The following is an 18,389-nucleotide window of genomic DNA, read 5'->3' on the forward strand; positions in this document are numbered from 1 at the left end:
TGCAGTGAGGGACCTTGTGAAAGGCCTTGCTAAGGTCCATATAGACAACATCTGCTACCCTACCGTCATCTACTCTCTTGGTTACCTCCTCGAAGAACTCCAAGAGGTTTGTCAGAGACGACTTCCCATGCACAAAGCCGCGCTGACTGTCCAGAATCATCAGAAACTGTCTCTCCAAATGTTGGTAGATTCTGTCCCTCAGAATCCCCTCCAGCAATTTACCCACGACTGATGTCAGACTCACTGGCCTATAATTTCCTGGCTTGTTTTTTGCTACCCCTTGTAAACAATGGTACCACATTAGCCACTCTTCAGTGCTCCAGAACCTCACCTGTGGCCAGAGATGAAGCAAAAATCTCCACAATTTCTTCTCTAGCTTCCCACAAGGTCTGAGAAGGCACCAGATCAGGCCCTTTGACTAATTGGTTTTGACAGCTGAATATTATACATCAGAGTTATGCCAATCAGTCTCAAAGCTAGGATGGTATGACCTAATTTTTAAAAACTAATCACATTTTGGCTGATTGAGCACAGAATGATGGGAATTAAAATAATTAAGTATTTTGCTTAAATCATTTTATTACTAGAAACAGTGTTAGAATCTGGAAAACCTTAGCACATGAAGTTGAGCCAAATTACATAGATGGCTTTAAAAGTAGGATAAATAAGTAGGAGATAGGAATGAAGGATATTTGAAGTGAGGTGGGAGAAAGCTCGGCTGCAGCATGAACGTGGACATTGACATTGGGCCAAATTATCTGCTCATGTTTCTAAACTCTAGGTATGCAATTCTGTGTATACCTTTTAACTTTGTGCTTCCTTTTTTTTCCAAATGAAGAGGTGCCTTTGATGTGATAAAATGTGTCACATTTTGCTCAGTGTGTATTTGAAGATGACTTTGCTGCGAGAACAGTGACACTACTTTGTGTAAAATACAGTACAGATTCTCACCAGGTTCCCAGCAGCCAACTTATGGACACCCTGTACACATGTTTGGGAGACAGGTGGGATGACTGGGGATGGAGTTTCTGGCTGCTGCAGGGCTACAGGCATCTTCTGGTGGGGGTGGGGGGGGGGGGTGTTGGGTAACCGGACATTTTTGTGTGCCTTCCCTCACAAGTCGCAACAATCTGGGGTTGAGCTAAGCAGAGCTGGGAGCGCCGGGCAGACTCAATCAGTCAATGAGGCCGGCTGGCAGCTGCTCTTCCCACGCCAGCTTGCTTTCCTGTCACGGCTGTTTCTGTGATCCTCTCCCACACAGTCTTTTTGTTCATTTCCCACTTACAAACAGTTGGGTTATGAAGAGTTCTCAGAAACGGAACCCTTCATAACATGAGGACTTTCTGTAGAGCTAATTTTCATTCCTTCATGATAATGGAAGTTCTGAATTAAGATATTCTGCTCATCTCCCTCAGGCTGGTGGAGGATAATCCTGACCTTGGTGTAAAGCATATTATTGCTTCAGTCACCTATTTTACTTTCCCCAATTTTTATTTCCATTAATTTCATTTGGCCCAGCACAAACTAACAATGCTGAAAGTTCCCAAATCAATCCCCTTCCTTAAGTGTTTGTGCATTTTACCCGGTATTGGAAATGTGTTTAAGTTAGCAGCGGAAAATTTAAATGCGAGGAATTTTAAGGATTAGTTTTTAAGTTCCACATTGGTGGTGGTATAGAACAGTTGCTGGTGGATTTACTGTCCAACCATCCAGTTATCCTTGACTAGGGTGTGAGCAGGTTGAGCATGATCACAACCTTGATGCTCAGAATGTTAACCTAGGAGAGGGCACCAATGTTGGTTTACATGTCTTGCCGCTGGATTTGGAAGATTTTGCTGCAGCAGCGTTGGTGGTGCTTCCATTGCTTTGAGATGTCAACTGTGAGTTATCCATGTCCTGAAACAGTTGTGAGGGCGGTGACCATTACTACATTCCAGTCTGCGAGCTTGGGTCGTGTTTGAGGCCTTGATCTAAGGCAGCCAGAGGGTGCACTGGCATACTGAATGCAGTGGTGGATTTTGTCATTGATGCTTGTGAGAGTTGGCTCTCAAAATATGGAAAGTTAGTCACCTTATCCAGTCTCTCTTTTTGGATCTTGATTGTCAGAGTGATGTTTGCAGTGAGGTAAGGTTGCTGGGGAACCTTTATCTCCCATGGGTGTTTAATGTAAGGTCTATCTTCTTGTGGCTCTGGTGAAGGTAAAAGTGGTTTGGAGCTCAGCCTTTGAGTGTGCATGTACTCAGCTTCATCTGCATATTTTAACTAAATGATGAGGCTGGAGTGGCCTCTGTTCTGATGAGGAGATGACAAAGGTCGAACAGTTCCCTCTCCTTTTATAGACCACCGCTACTTCAGCTGAAAGCTTGGTGGATGCAAGGTGCAGTATTGCCACACTGAGGTTTGATGCAATGACATAGTTTTTCTTGATCGCAATTTGTACTGGGGTTGGGTCTGTGGTGGATCCATTGATGAGGATCACAGTTTGCTTGTCTTAATAGAAGAGTAGATGGTGATGAATTTTAGTGGCAGCCTAATTTCATAAAGTTGACAAAGTAGAAGGCTTTCGAGAGGGCAATAAAGCTGTGTACAATGCTACCACATGAGAGGGTGGTCTAAAAGAATCATAGTCGTTCAGCACAGAAATGGGCCCTTCTCCCACCATGTTTATGTTAGCCATTGTATTTAATCCATTTACCCACATTTGGTCTGTATTCTCCTATGCCTTACAATTCAAATGCTTGTCCAGATGCTGCTTAAATGTTATGAGATTGTCTGCCTCCATCGCCTCTTCAGGCGGCACATTCCAGACTCTAACCATTCTGTGTGTGAAAAGATTGCCCCTCAGATCCACTCTAAAGCTCTTACCTCTCATACCTCCCCTTTTACTTCAGACACCCCCACCAAGGGAAAGGATTCTTACTATCTATCTATCCCCCTCAATTTTATATTCCTCTGAGGTCTCCCTTCAGCCTCCTCTGTTCCTGAGAAAATGAAATCAGCATCCTGGTGAATCTGCTCTGCACTCTCTCCACTGCAATCACATTCTTTCCTAGGTGTGGCAACCAGAACTGCACACAGTATGACAGGTGTGGTCTAACCAGTGTTTTATAAAGTTATAATATGATGTCTCTGTCCGTATATTCTATGCCGCAACTGATGAAGATGTCTGCTGCCACTTTCAGAGATCTATTGCCACCCTACCTCTGCTGCCACTTTCAGAGATCTATGGGCCATCCGTTCATCAACACTCCTAGGGGGTTTGCCATTTACCCTGTATGTCTTAACCTTATTTGACCTTCCAAAATGTATCACTTCACACTTATCAGGATTAAATTCCATCAGTCGTTACTCCACCCAACGTTCTAGCTGATCAATATTGTACTGTAGCCTAAGCTATCCACAACACCACCAATTTTCATGTCATCTCCAAACTTACTAATCATGCCTCATATGTTCACATCCAAATTGTTAATGTATAAAGCAAACCTCAGGTGTCCTAGCACTGATCCTTGTGATACACCACTGGTTACCGTCATCCAATCAGAAAAGCAATACTCCACTACCACCTTCTGCCTCCTATTACCAAGCCAATTTTGGATCCAGTTTACCAGCTTGCCCTGGATCCCATAGGCTCTAACATTTTGGACCAGTCTACCATGCAGGACCTTGTCGAAGGCCTTACTGTTTTGCCGATAACACACACATTGGTAATGCTGTTCATGGTGAGGAGGTTAGTCTTTGGCTACGGAGCAATATTGATGAGTTGGTAAGATAGGTAAAGCAATGGCAGGTGGAAATTAATCTTGAAAAATGTGTGGACTGTTAAGGCTAGGATATGTACAATGAATGGTAGGACCCTAGGAAATACGAAGAAACCAAGGGATCGCAGTGTCTGTGTCTAAAGATCCTTGAAAGCTGCAGCATAGTAGATAAAATGGCTAAGAAGGCATTAAAAGATTCATAGCAAGTTTGCTGACGTGAGAGGCAGTGGGCGGGCATGTTGTACTGAAGATTTTGAACTCCGCAACCTCCGCAATAGATTGAGTCAGTGGGTGAAAACATGGCAAATCGAGTTTAATGTAAGAATGTATGAGGTCATACACTTCAGTAGGAGAAGCTAAAAGGCAGACTTACCTAACTGGAGAGGGATTGCAAATGAGTGCGGTACAAAGAGATCTAGATTTCTTGTGCTTGAAATACTGAAGGTTAGCATGCTGGTGCAGCAAGTAATTAAGAAAGCTAAAGGCATATTGGCCTTTCTTGTTAGGGGTAGGAGTTTAAAAACAGGTAAGTATTATTACAATTGTACAGGGTGTTGGTGAGGCCACATATGGAGTACTGTACAGTTTTGGTCCCCTTATTTAAGGATATGCTAACATTGGAGGCAGTCCAGAAGAGAGAGTGAGGGATAAGAGAGTTGTTGTGTCCTTGGTGGAGGTATCTCAATGGCTAAATGAATTACGTCTAAGTTCTTTAGGGTTTAGGATCATCTTATTGAAACATACCAGATCCTAAGGGGACATTGAAGGTTAGATGTTGAGGTGTTTCCCTCAGTGGGAGAGTCTTGAATGAGGGAACTAATTACAAGATAAGGGGAAGATTATTTAAACTGAAGTGTGTAGAAATTTCATCTCATGGAGGGTGGTGAATCTCTGGAACTCTACTTGAGAGTTGTGGAGGCTAAATCACTAGATATTTAAATAGGAGATAAGTTTCTGAAAGATCAGGGAATTGAGGACTATGTGGGACTGACACAGAAGAGGGGTTGAGGCCTTGGGTAGAATGGTGGGGAAGGCTTGAGGGACCAAGTAACCTAATCCTGCTCCTATTTTATTGTGTTGTTGCCTTAATTAGCCAGGTACAGAATATAAGAGCAGGGAGGTTATGGTACAACTATAACTAGTTGGGCCACTACTGGACTACTTAGTGCAGTTCTAGTCACCGCCCTATAGAAAAGATGCGATTGCATTAGAGAGGGTGCAGAGGAGATTCATCAGGATGTTGCCTGAAATTGAATGTTTCAACTACATGGAGAGACAGGAGAAGGTGGGTTTGTTTTCCTGGAAGCAGACAAGACTGTGGGGTGGGGGGATATTCCGAATGATCAGGATCATAGATAGGGTTGTCAGTGAAAAAATTTCCCCTTTATCTATGATCTTGATGCCATAGGACATAGGTTTAAAATCAGCCAGAGAAAACTTGGAATGAATTTGAGGAAGAAATATTTTACTTGGAGGGTTGTTGGAATCTGGAGCATACTGCCCAAAGGGATGGTGGAAGCATGGACTTATCACAACATTTAAGAAGTATACAGATGAATACTTGAAGCATAATGGCATAGAAGGCAATGGGCTGAGTGCTGGGAAATGAGATTAATACATATAGGTACTTGAGGCTCAGCATCGATATAGTGAGCCAACTGGCCTGTTTCCAAGTTGTATGATTCCAGTGATGGTATCCCTACATTTTTCTGGGTTTGTTGTGCAGCATAGATTCCGTTCATTGTGCCTTAAGATGGATTGTATCAGAATTGCAGCTCAGGGAGGACCTCTCCTGCTACCAGGAAGTGGTGGCTGAGGAATATTTTTGCTAAGAACAGGGAGACTTGTGTGCAATTACTACTGTCAGATGAATTGTGCAGTTGTGCAGAGCCATTCACCATGGAGGCCGAACTGGAATTTTACTCTAACCTTCAGCAATCCCTGAGCCAAGTTTTAACAGGAAACAAACTGATCCTCCTGGCTGATTTTACTAAAACATCTTCAATGGACTTTGAGATAACTTTTAATATTATGGTTATGAACATGGATTGTTGTTTGACCATTGTTTTTGAGTGACCTGCTTCAAAGGTCAAGTGTTTCATCGCAATGTTCATTGATGTTGAATAATAACCAACCATTAATTTGTTCCAAAAATATGTTCTTCAGGCTTTTGTTTTCTTCTCAGGAGGCACCCTTCATGAAAAGTGTAATGAAAGTCTGGAGCAATTTTGCATGCATAATATCAAATTAATTGAAATTGATAAAATTTTGTTGGCTGAGGATATCAAGTGATTTAAATAAGGGCAGGTAAATAGAATTGAGGCAGAGTCTAACAAAATAACAGAATGGGCTCAATTGTCTGAATGCCGTACTCCTGTTCCTGTGTGGATGATACCACACCTGTTCCTGTATGGATGATACCAATACCTATCACCCATCTCTCATTGCCCTATGAATTTAGTGGGGGGCCTTCTCCTTGAACAATTGTTGTGGAAATGGCATTCCCACAATAGCCATACCAATTAGATCAAATTTCAGCTGTAATGTTATACAGTTGAGATCATTAGTTGCATCGCCAGTTATCATTGCTGTTTCAGCCTGTGTGCCTATCGCTAATATGGTTTCATAAAGCAAAACCCTGCAAATGTGTGTATTTTCAGCATTTTCTCTTTTTAATAACATAATTTTACATGCTGACTGTCTTTTTCTTTTAATATTTTCACATCAGCTGCTGGTCTCTACATAAAAAGCAGTGAGACACTCAACATTATAGCCAATGCAATCCATGCCAACCACGATAATGGGATTGCAGTTTATCAGAGCAGTCAGTTCACCCACATCACAAACAACAGCATCACCTGTAACAGTGTAGGTGGAGTTCTTGTAGAAGCAGGATGCAAAGTTGAACTTCGGGGCAATGGTATCTATGACAACAACAGCCATGGTGTCACCTCGAAGGGAGAAGGTAGTGTCTTGGAGAATGACATTCTGGGAAACCATGGATATGGGTTGCAGCTACTTGAAAATGCAGATATGAAGGTGGGTACTCCATTATAATTTTAAATGGTCTTTATTGATCCATAGACAAAACCATTATTTTCTGGTCTAAAAATTACAGCTATACATACAATATGTAAAAACTTTTTTATATGTTATATGTACAGATGCAATATTTGGTCTGGAATGTAATCCAGAATTACTTGTTCAGTTTTAGTTTGGTTGCATTGTATGCTCATGTTTGAAGACCCATGCCTTTTTTCACTTCAGTACATGAATTTTGCACAAACACCATTACTCAGATTTTGGCTCCTTAAAATTCTGGTGAATAAATTACTTCTGAAATGTAGTCCCTGTTGTTTTATAGGCAAACAAGGAGGCTATCTTAAACACGTCACATAGCAGCAATGAAGTGTTCATTTGCTTAGAACATAGGAACAGGCTCTTTGGCCCACAATGTCTGTGCCAAGTATGATGCCAAATTAAACTAATCCCTTCTGCCTGCATATGATCGTTATCCCTCTGTTCCCTGCATATTCATGTGCCTATCTAAAAGCCTCTTGAATTCCACTTTTGCTTTTTGTAATGATATTTATTAAATATAAGCTAGGACACATTGGGAGAGCGTGGCTTTATTTTCTAATAGTGCCACCAAATCTGTTCCATTTACCTGTAGCAGCAGGCAGTGCTTAATGTTGCATCTAAAAGATGGCACCTATCAGGAGGTGATCCTCAGAACTGTATTGAAGTGTTAGCCTAGATTATGATCTTTCGAGTCCTGGAATGAACTGATGGTCACAAATTGAATATGAATGCTACCACTGACCCAAGAATGATATTTGCAAGTGCTGCTAGAAAACTGAGGTTAGGGGAAAATGCTGAATGTTGTGCATTCAACACTCACAGGAAGCTAAACATTCCATCGTGGAATGCAAGAGTGTGAGAGGAACACTGCACCGTCTGTCTCTGGGAAGGCTGAAATGGACAATATCTACCAACCCTGGTTGCAGATAGCCTCACTGTATAGTGCGACATTGTTGTTTGGTGATGGAAAATAGCCCTCACTATAACAGCTGCTATAAACAACAATTAAAAATCAACATCTTAAACTTTAGGTCACAACCGTATTTTATATCTGGCAACCGCTTTCAAAATCCTTTCCTTCCCTGACCCCACCACCCCTCACTGGGTAAGTCCTCACATCAGAACAGAACTCACAATGGAAACAGAGTACCCTGAAATGCAGTTTTGTGTAAGACATGCAAGAAGGGTAGGTGTATAACATACACTTGCTGACGGACATTGAGGGTAGTGAGATGACTGATTCTTGAAGCAGAGATGGAGACAGAAAGCAAGAAGTGCCTCTGAACTCCAGGTCTTATTGTGGGAAGTTCATCTGGTAATTTGTTTATCTGCATTGAAGGCTGTTATCAGGAGATCAAGTCAAAGGAGTTTCCCCTGAGTCAATCATCAAGGAGCTTTATGTGTCGCATTTTCTAACACCAGCAGTTAGGAGGGTTTGAAGAGCGTAAGGATGTTTGAATGCCTCTTACGTGAGCAACAAACTAAAGCCTTTTGATGAATAAAGACTATTTTCATGTATCTTTTATAATTGCACTGATCTGAGATCGAGGCTACTTGCTAAATGTTTGTGACTTAGAATGTAAGGAAATTATGCTAGGACTAAATAACTTCACAACCAACCTAGTGTACTGAGGTGTAGTTATTACTGTATGTAGTGAAAAAGCAGCCTCCTGGATCAATGAAATAAATGGAAATAAATTATGTTAGTTGAGAGAGTAGTTGAACCCGGGAGACATCGACTGGTCCTCTTTGAATGGTACCAGGGGATCTTTTGTACCTGCCTTACGGATAATATCTCATCCAAAAAATGATTCCCCTAACTGTGCTGTCTGAATAACAAGTGAAGGTGTAAGCAGTGGGATTTGAAATCATGACATGAAAGGAACATGTAAAATCATTCAGCTAGACATGTCTTTCTTTGCTACAACTCCAGATTTTTGTGTTTAACAATCCATTAAGTAATCTACCTGACATTACAGTGACTTGTATTCATTTAAAACTGCCCTTGGATCAAAAAATAAACACTTGAAATAAAAGTCCAAAGGAATATTTTTTTTCAATTTCAGTTTGATTTGACAATTTGATTTAGCAGATTATTTGAATTAAGCAATTTAACAGCCATTAACTGTTAACCAAGGAAGCTTTGTAAATGTAGCTGAGCTTCATGGTTGAATAGAAGGGGTATAGTTTGTTACGACTGGGAAAAGGCTTTGAAATAAGACTTAAATTTTTTGCTGCAGGTGACAAAGAACAGAATCCAATCTCTTCATGACTATGGGATTGCAATCTTGGACCAAGCTAAAGGATTGGTGCAAGAAAATCAGATCTTCCGAGGAAAAGTAGGAAAGACCATTTTAGAAAAAACTGAAAACTCACAGGAATGTACTGTCCAGAGCAATGAGATTTTAACATGCAGCAAAAGGTAGGCAGTTTGTATATTTTTACATTTCTCTTGGGCACATTTCTGATGGGTCAGTTGGCTCCATTTGTGCAGTTACATTCCCCATCTCCATACTTTCATTTCTGTGACCATTTATCTTTTTAGGTGTGTGTTAGGTGTCATCTATTCAGAGCAACAACCAATCTGCTGGAGGAACTCAGCAGGTCGAGCAGTCATAATGCAGGGTTTTGACTCAAAACATTGACAATTCCTTTCATCCTACAGATGCTGCTCGAGTTCCTCCAGTAGATTGTTTGTTGCTCCAGATTGCAGCATCTGCAGTCTCTAGTGTCTCCATTGTTTCTTTTCAGGGCTCCTGCTTTGTGAAAAGTGGGGCACTGAGTGTGCATTGGAATTGCACTCCCACAATCTGAATTTTAGATCGGAGGGGGAAAAACATAAACTGTGTGTTAAAGGTTGTAAAATGAGCCCTTCAGTTAATGGGCCTGCATTTAATTATGTCTGCATATCTTTCAGAATTACCAATTCATAGCAGAAACTAAAGTGAGCTTCAATAACTCTTTGGATATTGCTGGCCACTGAATGCCAAGGAGATGCTCGACTTCTAGATTTTAAAGAAATATGCATTTATATCATAATTCTAGGATCCCCAAAGTGCTCCACAGATACTGAATACTGTTGAGGTATTAGTAACTGTTGTAATGTTGAGAGATACAACAGCCTTTTAGTACACAGCTAAATTTTACTAAAGGTAATGAGATAAATTAATGTTTTTTCATGATATTGGTTGAGCAATAAATACTGATGATAATACTTTGAAAAGACTCCTGCACTCTTCAACTAGCCAACTTCAAGAACAATGTCAGTGAAGTCATGTTTTCTTTGTTGGGCTTTAGAAAAACAAATATTTTTAGTCACTAGTCTTGTAAAAGTTTGGGGTTTGTGGCAGCCCTACTCAAGTATGTGGAACAGTGGATGTCAGAGTTGGGGAACATTTGACAGCTCATCTGCAGCTGAGGTACGAAAGTGGCCATCCTTCTGATTGTAGCTTTAACATTAAAGCTTTCAGCGAAATACATAAAATGGGCCTTATCTATGCCCTTCTACCCACATTAGCATTGCCCATGTTATTGGAACACTACAAATTTGATTACATACAATGATCTAACTTTTTCTGCCTCCATGGCAATCGGCTTAGGACCAATACATTCCAAGCCAAGTTTTAGCACCTCTGTTGCTGTGCCAACTCCAATCGGTTGTCATTTTGCCTAGGGATCAGATGTGGTAATTTTTGCTCTACCATTTGGTGTATTTCCACCTATTGAAACCATTGAGTGTGCTTCAAGGATCAGTACTAGAGCATTTGACCCTGTTTGTAGCTTTACTCAAGTGGTTTTTGCTTTTAGTATGGTTTAACTCTATAGTGGGTTTAAAATTATAGTTATTAGTCTAAAACCTTGGCGTGAATACACAGATAAGAAGGCCACAATTTGGGTATCTCTGTGGTTCAGCCTGATCTGCCTCCAGACTCCTAAACTGTAAGGTGATTCAGTGTAATTGGGAAGTTTGGACAGTGGCCTACCAGTTGGAAGGTGCAGCACTCTGAATTTCACCAAAGCTTCTTTATTGGAAGTGGAGAACTAAGCAGACATACTGAATTTCAAACACCATAGGCTCACTTTGAAGGTATGGTATCTCATTGTCCACTGATCTGTCAACCCTCGTGATGATCTGCATTGAAAAGGGCCCCAATATCAGTGTGGCATTGAAACCTAGACCATACTCCCCTTGAGCTCCGTGTCCCACTGACACTGTCAGTCGGTGGATTTGTCATAAGTGAACCGGTTGCTGTGGCATTAGGTAGAAAAACTGAACGAGGAAAATATGAAAGGAACAATTTCATTTTGAGCAAGAAGTGAGTTGTTTAATTAGTTATATACTCCTCTTTGCTTCCATTGACAGCCCACTACTGAAGTTATTGATTCATTTCACAATTTAATTCGTCTATCTCCTTTCTTCAAATTGGCTTTCCTCACTTTCAGTAAAAGCATAAATGTATTATACATGCTAGTAAATTCAAAAATGTATCAACTGGATGGGATTGAAGACGAGAATTAAAGCTAATTTTCTGTGCCTGAGGGATTTTTTGTTTAGGTGAACAGGTTCTCATTGAGCATTTTAAGATACAGAAATTGCACTTATCTGCTGTTCCTTAATAGAGTGTTGATTACCTTGTTTTCTAAATGCAAATTCAATGTGATGTATCCGAATTAGTGCCATTTTCCTTTTAACCAAAAGCAGATCTACCTGTTCTTTTCAAGTCTTCTGCTTTCTGCCCTTGGGGATTACTGTGTAAAGGTTGATTTGACTGCCAAATGAACATTCCTTTCATGGCAGCAACAAGTTAATAATAGGCATTAGTTCTATATAGTGGGAGTCCAATAAACTTCCAAAACACTCAACATTCTGATGAAGGTTATTAAACTATATGTGGACTCAGAAGTATTGTCCACTTATAGCACCAAAGGGTGATTGTAGTATGTGTGGAGTCCCCATCACAATCAAGCTGGTGGTTGAAACATCTGCCAGTATGAAGTATGTATATAACCTTTTTCCCATTGCTACTGCTAACTGATCCACATCCTGTCAGAATATTGTGAGATTCTTTGTTATTAAGTCTGAATGTGAGAAATATGATTATCTTTTATCTTACTGCTTTTAAGATTTTAATAAATTTGATCTTGTCCAAACTAACAGTTATGTTTGGTTGCTTCAAAAACTTGTTGTAAAAATGTAATTGAAAATTAATATGATTAATATGATAATTTGTAAATAAGCAGTGGATTCAGAATTGGCTTGCCTGTAGAAAGCAGAGGGTTGTGGTGGAGGGAGTGCATTTGGATTGGAGGGCTGTGACTAGCGGTGTCCCACAAGGATCGGTTCTGGGACCTCTACTTTTCGTGATTTTTATTAATGACTTGGATGAGGGGGTAGAAGAGTGGGCTGGCAAGCTTGCAGATGACACAAAGTTTGGTGGTAGTGTGGATAGTGTGGAGGACTGTCGAAGATTGCAGAGGGACATTGATAGGATGCAGAGCTGGGCTGACAAGTGACACATGGAGTTCAATCCGGAGAAGTGTGAGGTGGTACATTTTGGAAGGACAAAGTCCAAGGTGGAATACAAGGTAAATGGCAGGATTCTGGGCAGTGTGGAGGAGCAGAGGGATCTGGGGGTCCATATCCACAGATCCCTGAAAGTTGCCTCACAGGTGGATAGGGTAGTTAAGAAAGCTTATGGGATGTTAGCTTTCATAAGTCGTGGGATCGAGTTTAAGAGCCGCAAGGTAATGATGCAGCTCTACAAAACTCTAGTTAGACTACACTTAGAGCACTGTGTCCAGTTCTGGTCGCCTCATTATAGGAAGGATGTGGAAGTGTTGGAAAGGGTGCAGAGGAGATTTACCAGGATGTTGCCTGGTTTAAAGAGTATGCATTATGAGGAGAGACTAAGGGAGCTAGGGCTTTACTCTTTGGAGAGTAGGAGGATGAGAGGAGATATGATAGAGGTATACAAAATATTAAGAGGAATAGATAGAGTAGACAGCCAGCGCCTCTTTCCCAGGGTACCAATGCTCAATACAAGAGGGCATGGCTTTAAAGTAATGGGTGGGAAGTTCAAGGGAAATATCAGAGGGAGGTTTTTTACCCAGAGAGTGGTTGAGGCATGGAATGCGCTGCCTGGGGTGATGGTGGAGGCAGGTACATTGGTCAAATTCAAGAGATTGCTAGATAAGCATATGGAAGAATTTAAAATAGAGGGATATGTTGGGGGAAGGGGTTAGATAGTCTTAGGCAAGGTTTAAAGGTCAGCACAACATTGTGGGCCAAAGGGCCTGTATTGTGCTGTACTGTTCTATGATTCTGTGATTGCATGTTATAACACATTGCTTACTAGGGATTTTGTAGTTAAGGTAATTGTACTTTAGTGAGCTGTAAAATTACTGAACACCTGTTATTCAGAAATAGTTGGGATGCCTAATATGCTGAAAACTGAGTCCGTAATTGACAGTGGTGATGGAAATTAGTTAGCACTCCTTGTCTGATTTAAGGATGCAACTATAGAGTTGGGGATTGTATAGTACAGGTGGGCACCATACCTACAGGCATATTTTAATTTTGATGGTGCAATGTAAATCTATTAATAAGGCAAAAGTTTTTTGTTGTTCATGCTGTGCTTGGCACTGGTCACTGTTTTAAGGAGGAGCAAGATTGTGAACTGAATGTCATCACTTATGTTCTGTGACCTAAGTGACCTGCAAACAACATTTATTATCCTTGTCCATAATAGAATATATTTTTCTTAGTTCTTGCAGATCAGGTATCGTCTGGAAGTTGGACAATCCTCCATCAAGGCCGCTTGTTGATGGATCAAATCGACCCCTCTCTATAGTCCAGACCAGTCAACGAGTTGCATCCATGACAACTCGAATAGCTGCAAGAGTCGAAAGGGGCTGCCATGACAATGGAAGCATCTTCTGTTCCATTCTTTAATGATTTAAAATTATATTTGGTACAGAATTAGCCTCAATCTGTCTCTATGTACTTTCAGTAATGAACAAACCTGGGACTCACTTTTTGTTAATTCACTACTTCGCTGGTTATCTTGGAATATAATGTAATGAAAAGAACAAAAAGCATGACTTGACTTTAAGCTCCACTTGGAGTAACCTTATTAAAGTTCTGGTTTCATAGCACAGTTTGTGTTCTTATAAACTGCCAACTTAATCTGTGCATTTAGATTCCAGGCAGATATGCAAGAAGTACTATGGCTTTAGTCTGGACCTGGATGTTTCTAACTTGTGTTGGAAAGTTGTAATGATTACAAGTCTTTTACCACATAGGATTCCAGAAAAGTAAAGGTTACTGACTAAAGTTAAGTTCAGAGTTTCCACATTAATTTTTCTTTTTGTATGCAGTGTCTGAGCTACTTTTCTAGGATTATTGTAACTCTTTTTTACTACAGTAAATCCCAGTGGAAACACTCGCCTCACCCCCACCAATCACCTCACTCTTTCAGAGAAAGTAAAGGTGATCTTTTACCAGTGCAAAAGATAAACTGCTGCAAGAACTCAGCAGGACAAGTGTCATCTGTGGATGCAAAGAGATATTCAACATTTTGTTTGGGACTTAGAAATGTAAAGGGAAGATAGCCGGTTAAAGTCTGGGGTCGCGGCTGAGATGAGGGGTGCTGGAAGGTGAGAGGTGGAAACGTATGAGCAGGGGATGATGAGTGGGTGAATGGAGCAAGGTGATGGAGGGTTGTGGCAGACGCTGGTAGGTAGATCACCTACCACTGTCTCAACACACTCCCTCCCCCAGCTGGCTCCATCTGCCCATCATCCCTGCTCATATGTTTCCACCTCTCACCTTCCAGTCCCCCACCCCCTTCACTTATATGTACTGGCCATCTTTACACTCTTAAGTCCTGAGGCAGTGACTCAACAAGGAACATTGAATATCCCTTTGCATTTATGGATGATGCTTAAACTATTCTAAGAACTCAGCAGGACATCTTTTGCTCCAAGTTCCAGCACCTGTAGTGTTTTTTTTATCTACAGTCTTTTACTGGATGATCATTGCTCATCTGTATCTTATTTGGAGAACCCACAGGGAGGAACTCTTCAACTTGAGCCAGAACATGAATGGCCATCTCGCATTTACAAGCAGCAACACCTGTTTTTTTTGTTCTGTGAATGCAGTTTGTGTATAATTCTGCATTCACAAAGAACAAAAAAGGCAAAAGATTCACTAATGAAAGTCTAGAAATAGAGTGTGACATGAATTGCCTACTCATGGTGCATACTATTTTGTACTCCAACATCCACACATTTCAGAGAAGGCTCAATTTGGTAAAACAGGAATTCATTAAAATGCATTTTTTATGGAATGACTTTAAATGGTAATGAAACCTAGAAATTATTAATCCCCCCAATCCTTGCAGTAGCTTTGCAGGCTACCATCAAGCAATTATTTACTTTAGAAAGGGAATGAAATATATTGAAGTGGTATCTCTGACTTTACATTGAGTAGCTGCTTACAAATGCTATGGCTCAATATGAAAGAAAATATTTAAATACAAGAAAAAATTGGATTCATCTAGCGCACTCATAGACAATGAAGTTTTTTTTTGAAGGGTTGGCATGTTGGGAAACATGACAACTCATTTCATACACAGCAGGATTCCATACCCAAGCAATGTCCAGGATATTGGAAGAATATATGCCTTAATAAGCAGATGGTTCTTGTTCAAAAATGACAGGTGTGGTAACTCCTAAATATAGCTCTAAAGTGGAGCTCAGAAGAGTGTGTAACTAAGTGAGCCAACAGCACTAAGAAGCTCATATGAAATTAAATCATTTTTAAATTTTTTTACTCCAATCCCTGCAAGATCCACCATTAAAAAGGGTGCACTGCTCTTTCAGTAATTTGAAAATAATTGTGAAACCTGCAGTCTGTACTCAAAATTGTTCTTGTGTATTTCCTTTATGCACCCTTAGAGAAACAGTACTTTGAGTTAAGGGTGGGCTTAACTACAAGGTCCTCTGTGGAAGGTTAACCTACTAGGTCAAAAAACAAATGGTCATGTAGGATGTTGAAAGGCAAAGAGATATTGTTAATTGTAGCTTAGTATAAGGTCAGGTCTGCAGGAGCCAAAGACTAAACTTTGAAAGGGTAAATCCAATTAAAACCTTTTAAACTTCCTTTTAAGTCAATATGATGTACCAAATTATAATAAGACACTAGCTGTCTCCCTTGCAAACCCAAGCAGTTTGTGATCTTATGTCAAAGAGTTTTAAATAACATCTATCTGTTGATGGTCAGAAAGGTTAGCTTCAAAATCTAACTAACGAAACTAAACTATTTTCTGCTTCTCTCCCCTCAGTGTAATGCATTTTACCTTGGATTTGTATTCAAAAGTTAATCAACAGGTGTACTCAAAGTATCTATTCTCATTCTGTTTCACACTCTTGTTAAAACAGATCTAAACAATTATTGAATACCTGAAATTATACAAATGCTTCCTATGAAATTAGAAAAACTGCACATACTCAAACTGTTCTATTCTAAATTCTTTCATAACATCAAACACTGGAGTTTTAAGAAAGGTCAAAATTGTTAAGTTTAAACTTTAAAGTCATAGAGAGACACAAGATGGATTATTTATTTTGTGAAATATTTAATGATACCTTAAATTTCAGTTAGAAGTTGATAAAGCATTGAACAATGTGTAGGAACCAACTGGCATATTACAGTCTCACTGGTAAGAGGAAATAGTAGCTAATGCTGTACTGAGACTTTATTCAATGCTGGGAGTGAGCAGGAAGAGGCAGCTCTCCACCAACTACAAGAGGAACAATTATACTTTGTGTTTACTAAAATGCCTGTTCTAAGAGCCAAGTTTGATTTGTAATAATCGCAGCTGAAGGTACCAGTAGAGGAATGAAACACTGTTGTTCCTTGTGACACATCCAAAGAATAACTTTAAATCTTTACTAACCACACCCTTCCCATCGCTCTGTACTCTTGCAGTGCATGGTGTCCACCTGTTGGAAAAACCCCAACAAACTGCAATACTGAAATAGGTGAGTAATCAGCTGTGCAGTATTACCTTTGAAAGAAAACGGAAAAATGATCACCTTCGAGATACTACCTCCATCTGATGGCTAATCTTTCCTCTTTGCACTTGGCATCCCTAATGCACCCTCCCTTTGTTGCTAAATCACAAGAGCAACATGGTTCGAATGAATGATTGAAAAAAGTGTGCACAAAGCAATTTCTGATGGTTCTCTTTGAAATGTTATGATAGCTCAAACTGGAAAAGAACTTCATCTATCTGCTGTTAATCAGTACAGAGACCTTTTGGGGACACTAATGTTAAAATGTACAGCTGATAATCCATAGAATATGTACTTGTAAACTTGGACTTCATTTATATGAAGTCCATTTATTTTTCATTGCACCTGTGCATATGACAATAAACTCTACTTGACTGATCTGGATCCTGGTTCATGACTTCTCAACCAGAGGAAATGTCCTCCTTGTTGAACTCTGAAAGCACCTAGTAAGTTTGTGAGGTATTTCTTCTTTCCAAACTCTAAAGAATACAGGCTAGTCTATTCAATTTGTCTGTGTATGGCAAGCCCACCACCCCAAAACACTACCTCAGACTATTTCTTTTTTCTTCCTCTTGTCTTGCACTAATGTTGTAGTGTTTAGTTTATCTATAATTTACATTAAGTTTATATTAACAAATTGTGCTGCTGCTGCAAAAAGCTAATTTTCATGGCATTTATACTCTGGGTATGTATGCCTATGACAATAAAAACTGAACCTGAACTTGGTAGTAATCCAAGATTACTACCTTTTGAAGTCCTGCTTTTTAATCTCTTTTCTAGATTCTTAAAATCTCCTTGCGAGACCTAATCTCTTTTTCTACCAAGTCAGTGCAACCGACACAGACAACTTCTGGTTTGTCACCCTCCCTTTTCAGGATGCTCTGCAGCTGCTCGATTAGGAACACCAAGGAGGCAACATACCACCCCAGGGTAATGCCTGTGCCTGTCCATTCTACCTATTTTATCTCTTAACACCATTACTGGCCCACTCTTCTCCACCTGCACTGTAGAGCTACTCATTATGTTGTGTTTCTGGTTCTGCATGCACTCCTCCAAGGAAACATCACCCCCAACATTATCAAAAACACAAAACCAGTTGGTGATCGAGGTTAACATTGGGTCTCCAGCCACCCATTCTCTCTATCTGTATACTTAAGCTGTGGTGTGACTATTTCCCTAAATGAGCTATCCACAACATTCTCAATCTTAAGGATGTACCACAGACTCCAGGTGCTGCTCCAGCTCTAAAAACTGGAACTCAAGCTACTGCAGTTCCTACATGGGACAGAATCCACCATCCTATCAGCTCAGTTGGCCTTCTATGCCTCCCTTCACAGATAACATAATGTAGAATGATTTCAGAATGTAATCACCAATTGCTCACCATCAACCTGACTTGCACTAACTTCACACAATGCAACCAAAGGTAAGTGTGAAGTTGCTCCTACTGACCCCACAAACCATCACTCC

General features: G+C 40.2%; 1 protein-coding gene across 3 annotated transcripts in view; it reads left to right on the forward strand.

Annotated features, from left to right (window-relative positions):
• Nucleotides 1-14,554, forward strand: part of fbxo10 (F-box protein 10) — a 59,283-nt gene extending 44,729 nt beyond the window's left edge. For 2 of the 3 annotated variants that reach the window (XM_052019705.1, XM_052019706.1), the window contains exons 9-11: nucleotides 6,490-6,800; nucleotides 9,083-9,264; nucleotides 13,608-14,554. In XM_052019705.1, the coding sequence (XP_051875665.1) occupies nucleotides 6,490-6,800; nucleotides 9,083-9,264; nucleotides 13,608-13,794 (680 nt within the window). In that variant the 3' untranslated portion in view covers nucleotides 13,795-14,554. Of the gene's footprint in view, nucleotides 1-6,489; nucleotides 6,801-9,082; nucleotides 9,265-13,607 lie in introns of those variants that run through there. The other variant, XM_052019707.1, reaches the window with a different exon arrangement.
• Nucleotides 14,555-18,389: the final 3,835 nt, after the last annotated feature.

The sequence above is a fragment of the Pristis pectinata genome, chromosome 7, assembly GCF_009764475.1.
Source record: "Pristis pectinata isolate sPriPec2 chromosome 7, sPriPec2.1.pri, whole genome shotgun sequence".
Classification (NCBI taxonomy): domain Eukaryota; kingdom Metazoa; phylum Chordata; class Chondrichthyes; order Rhinopristiformes; family Pristidae; genus Pristis; species Pristis pectinata.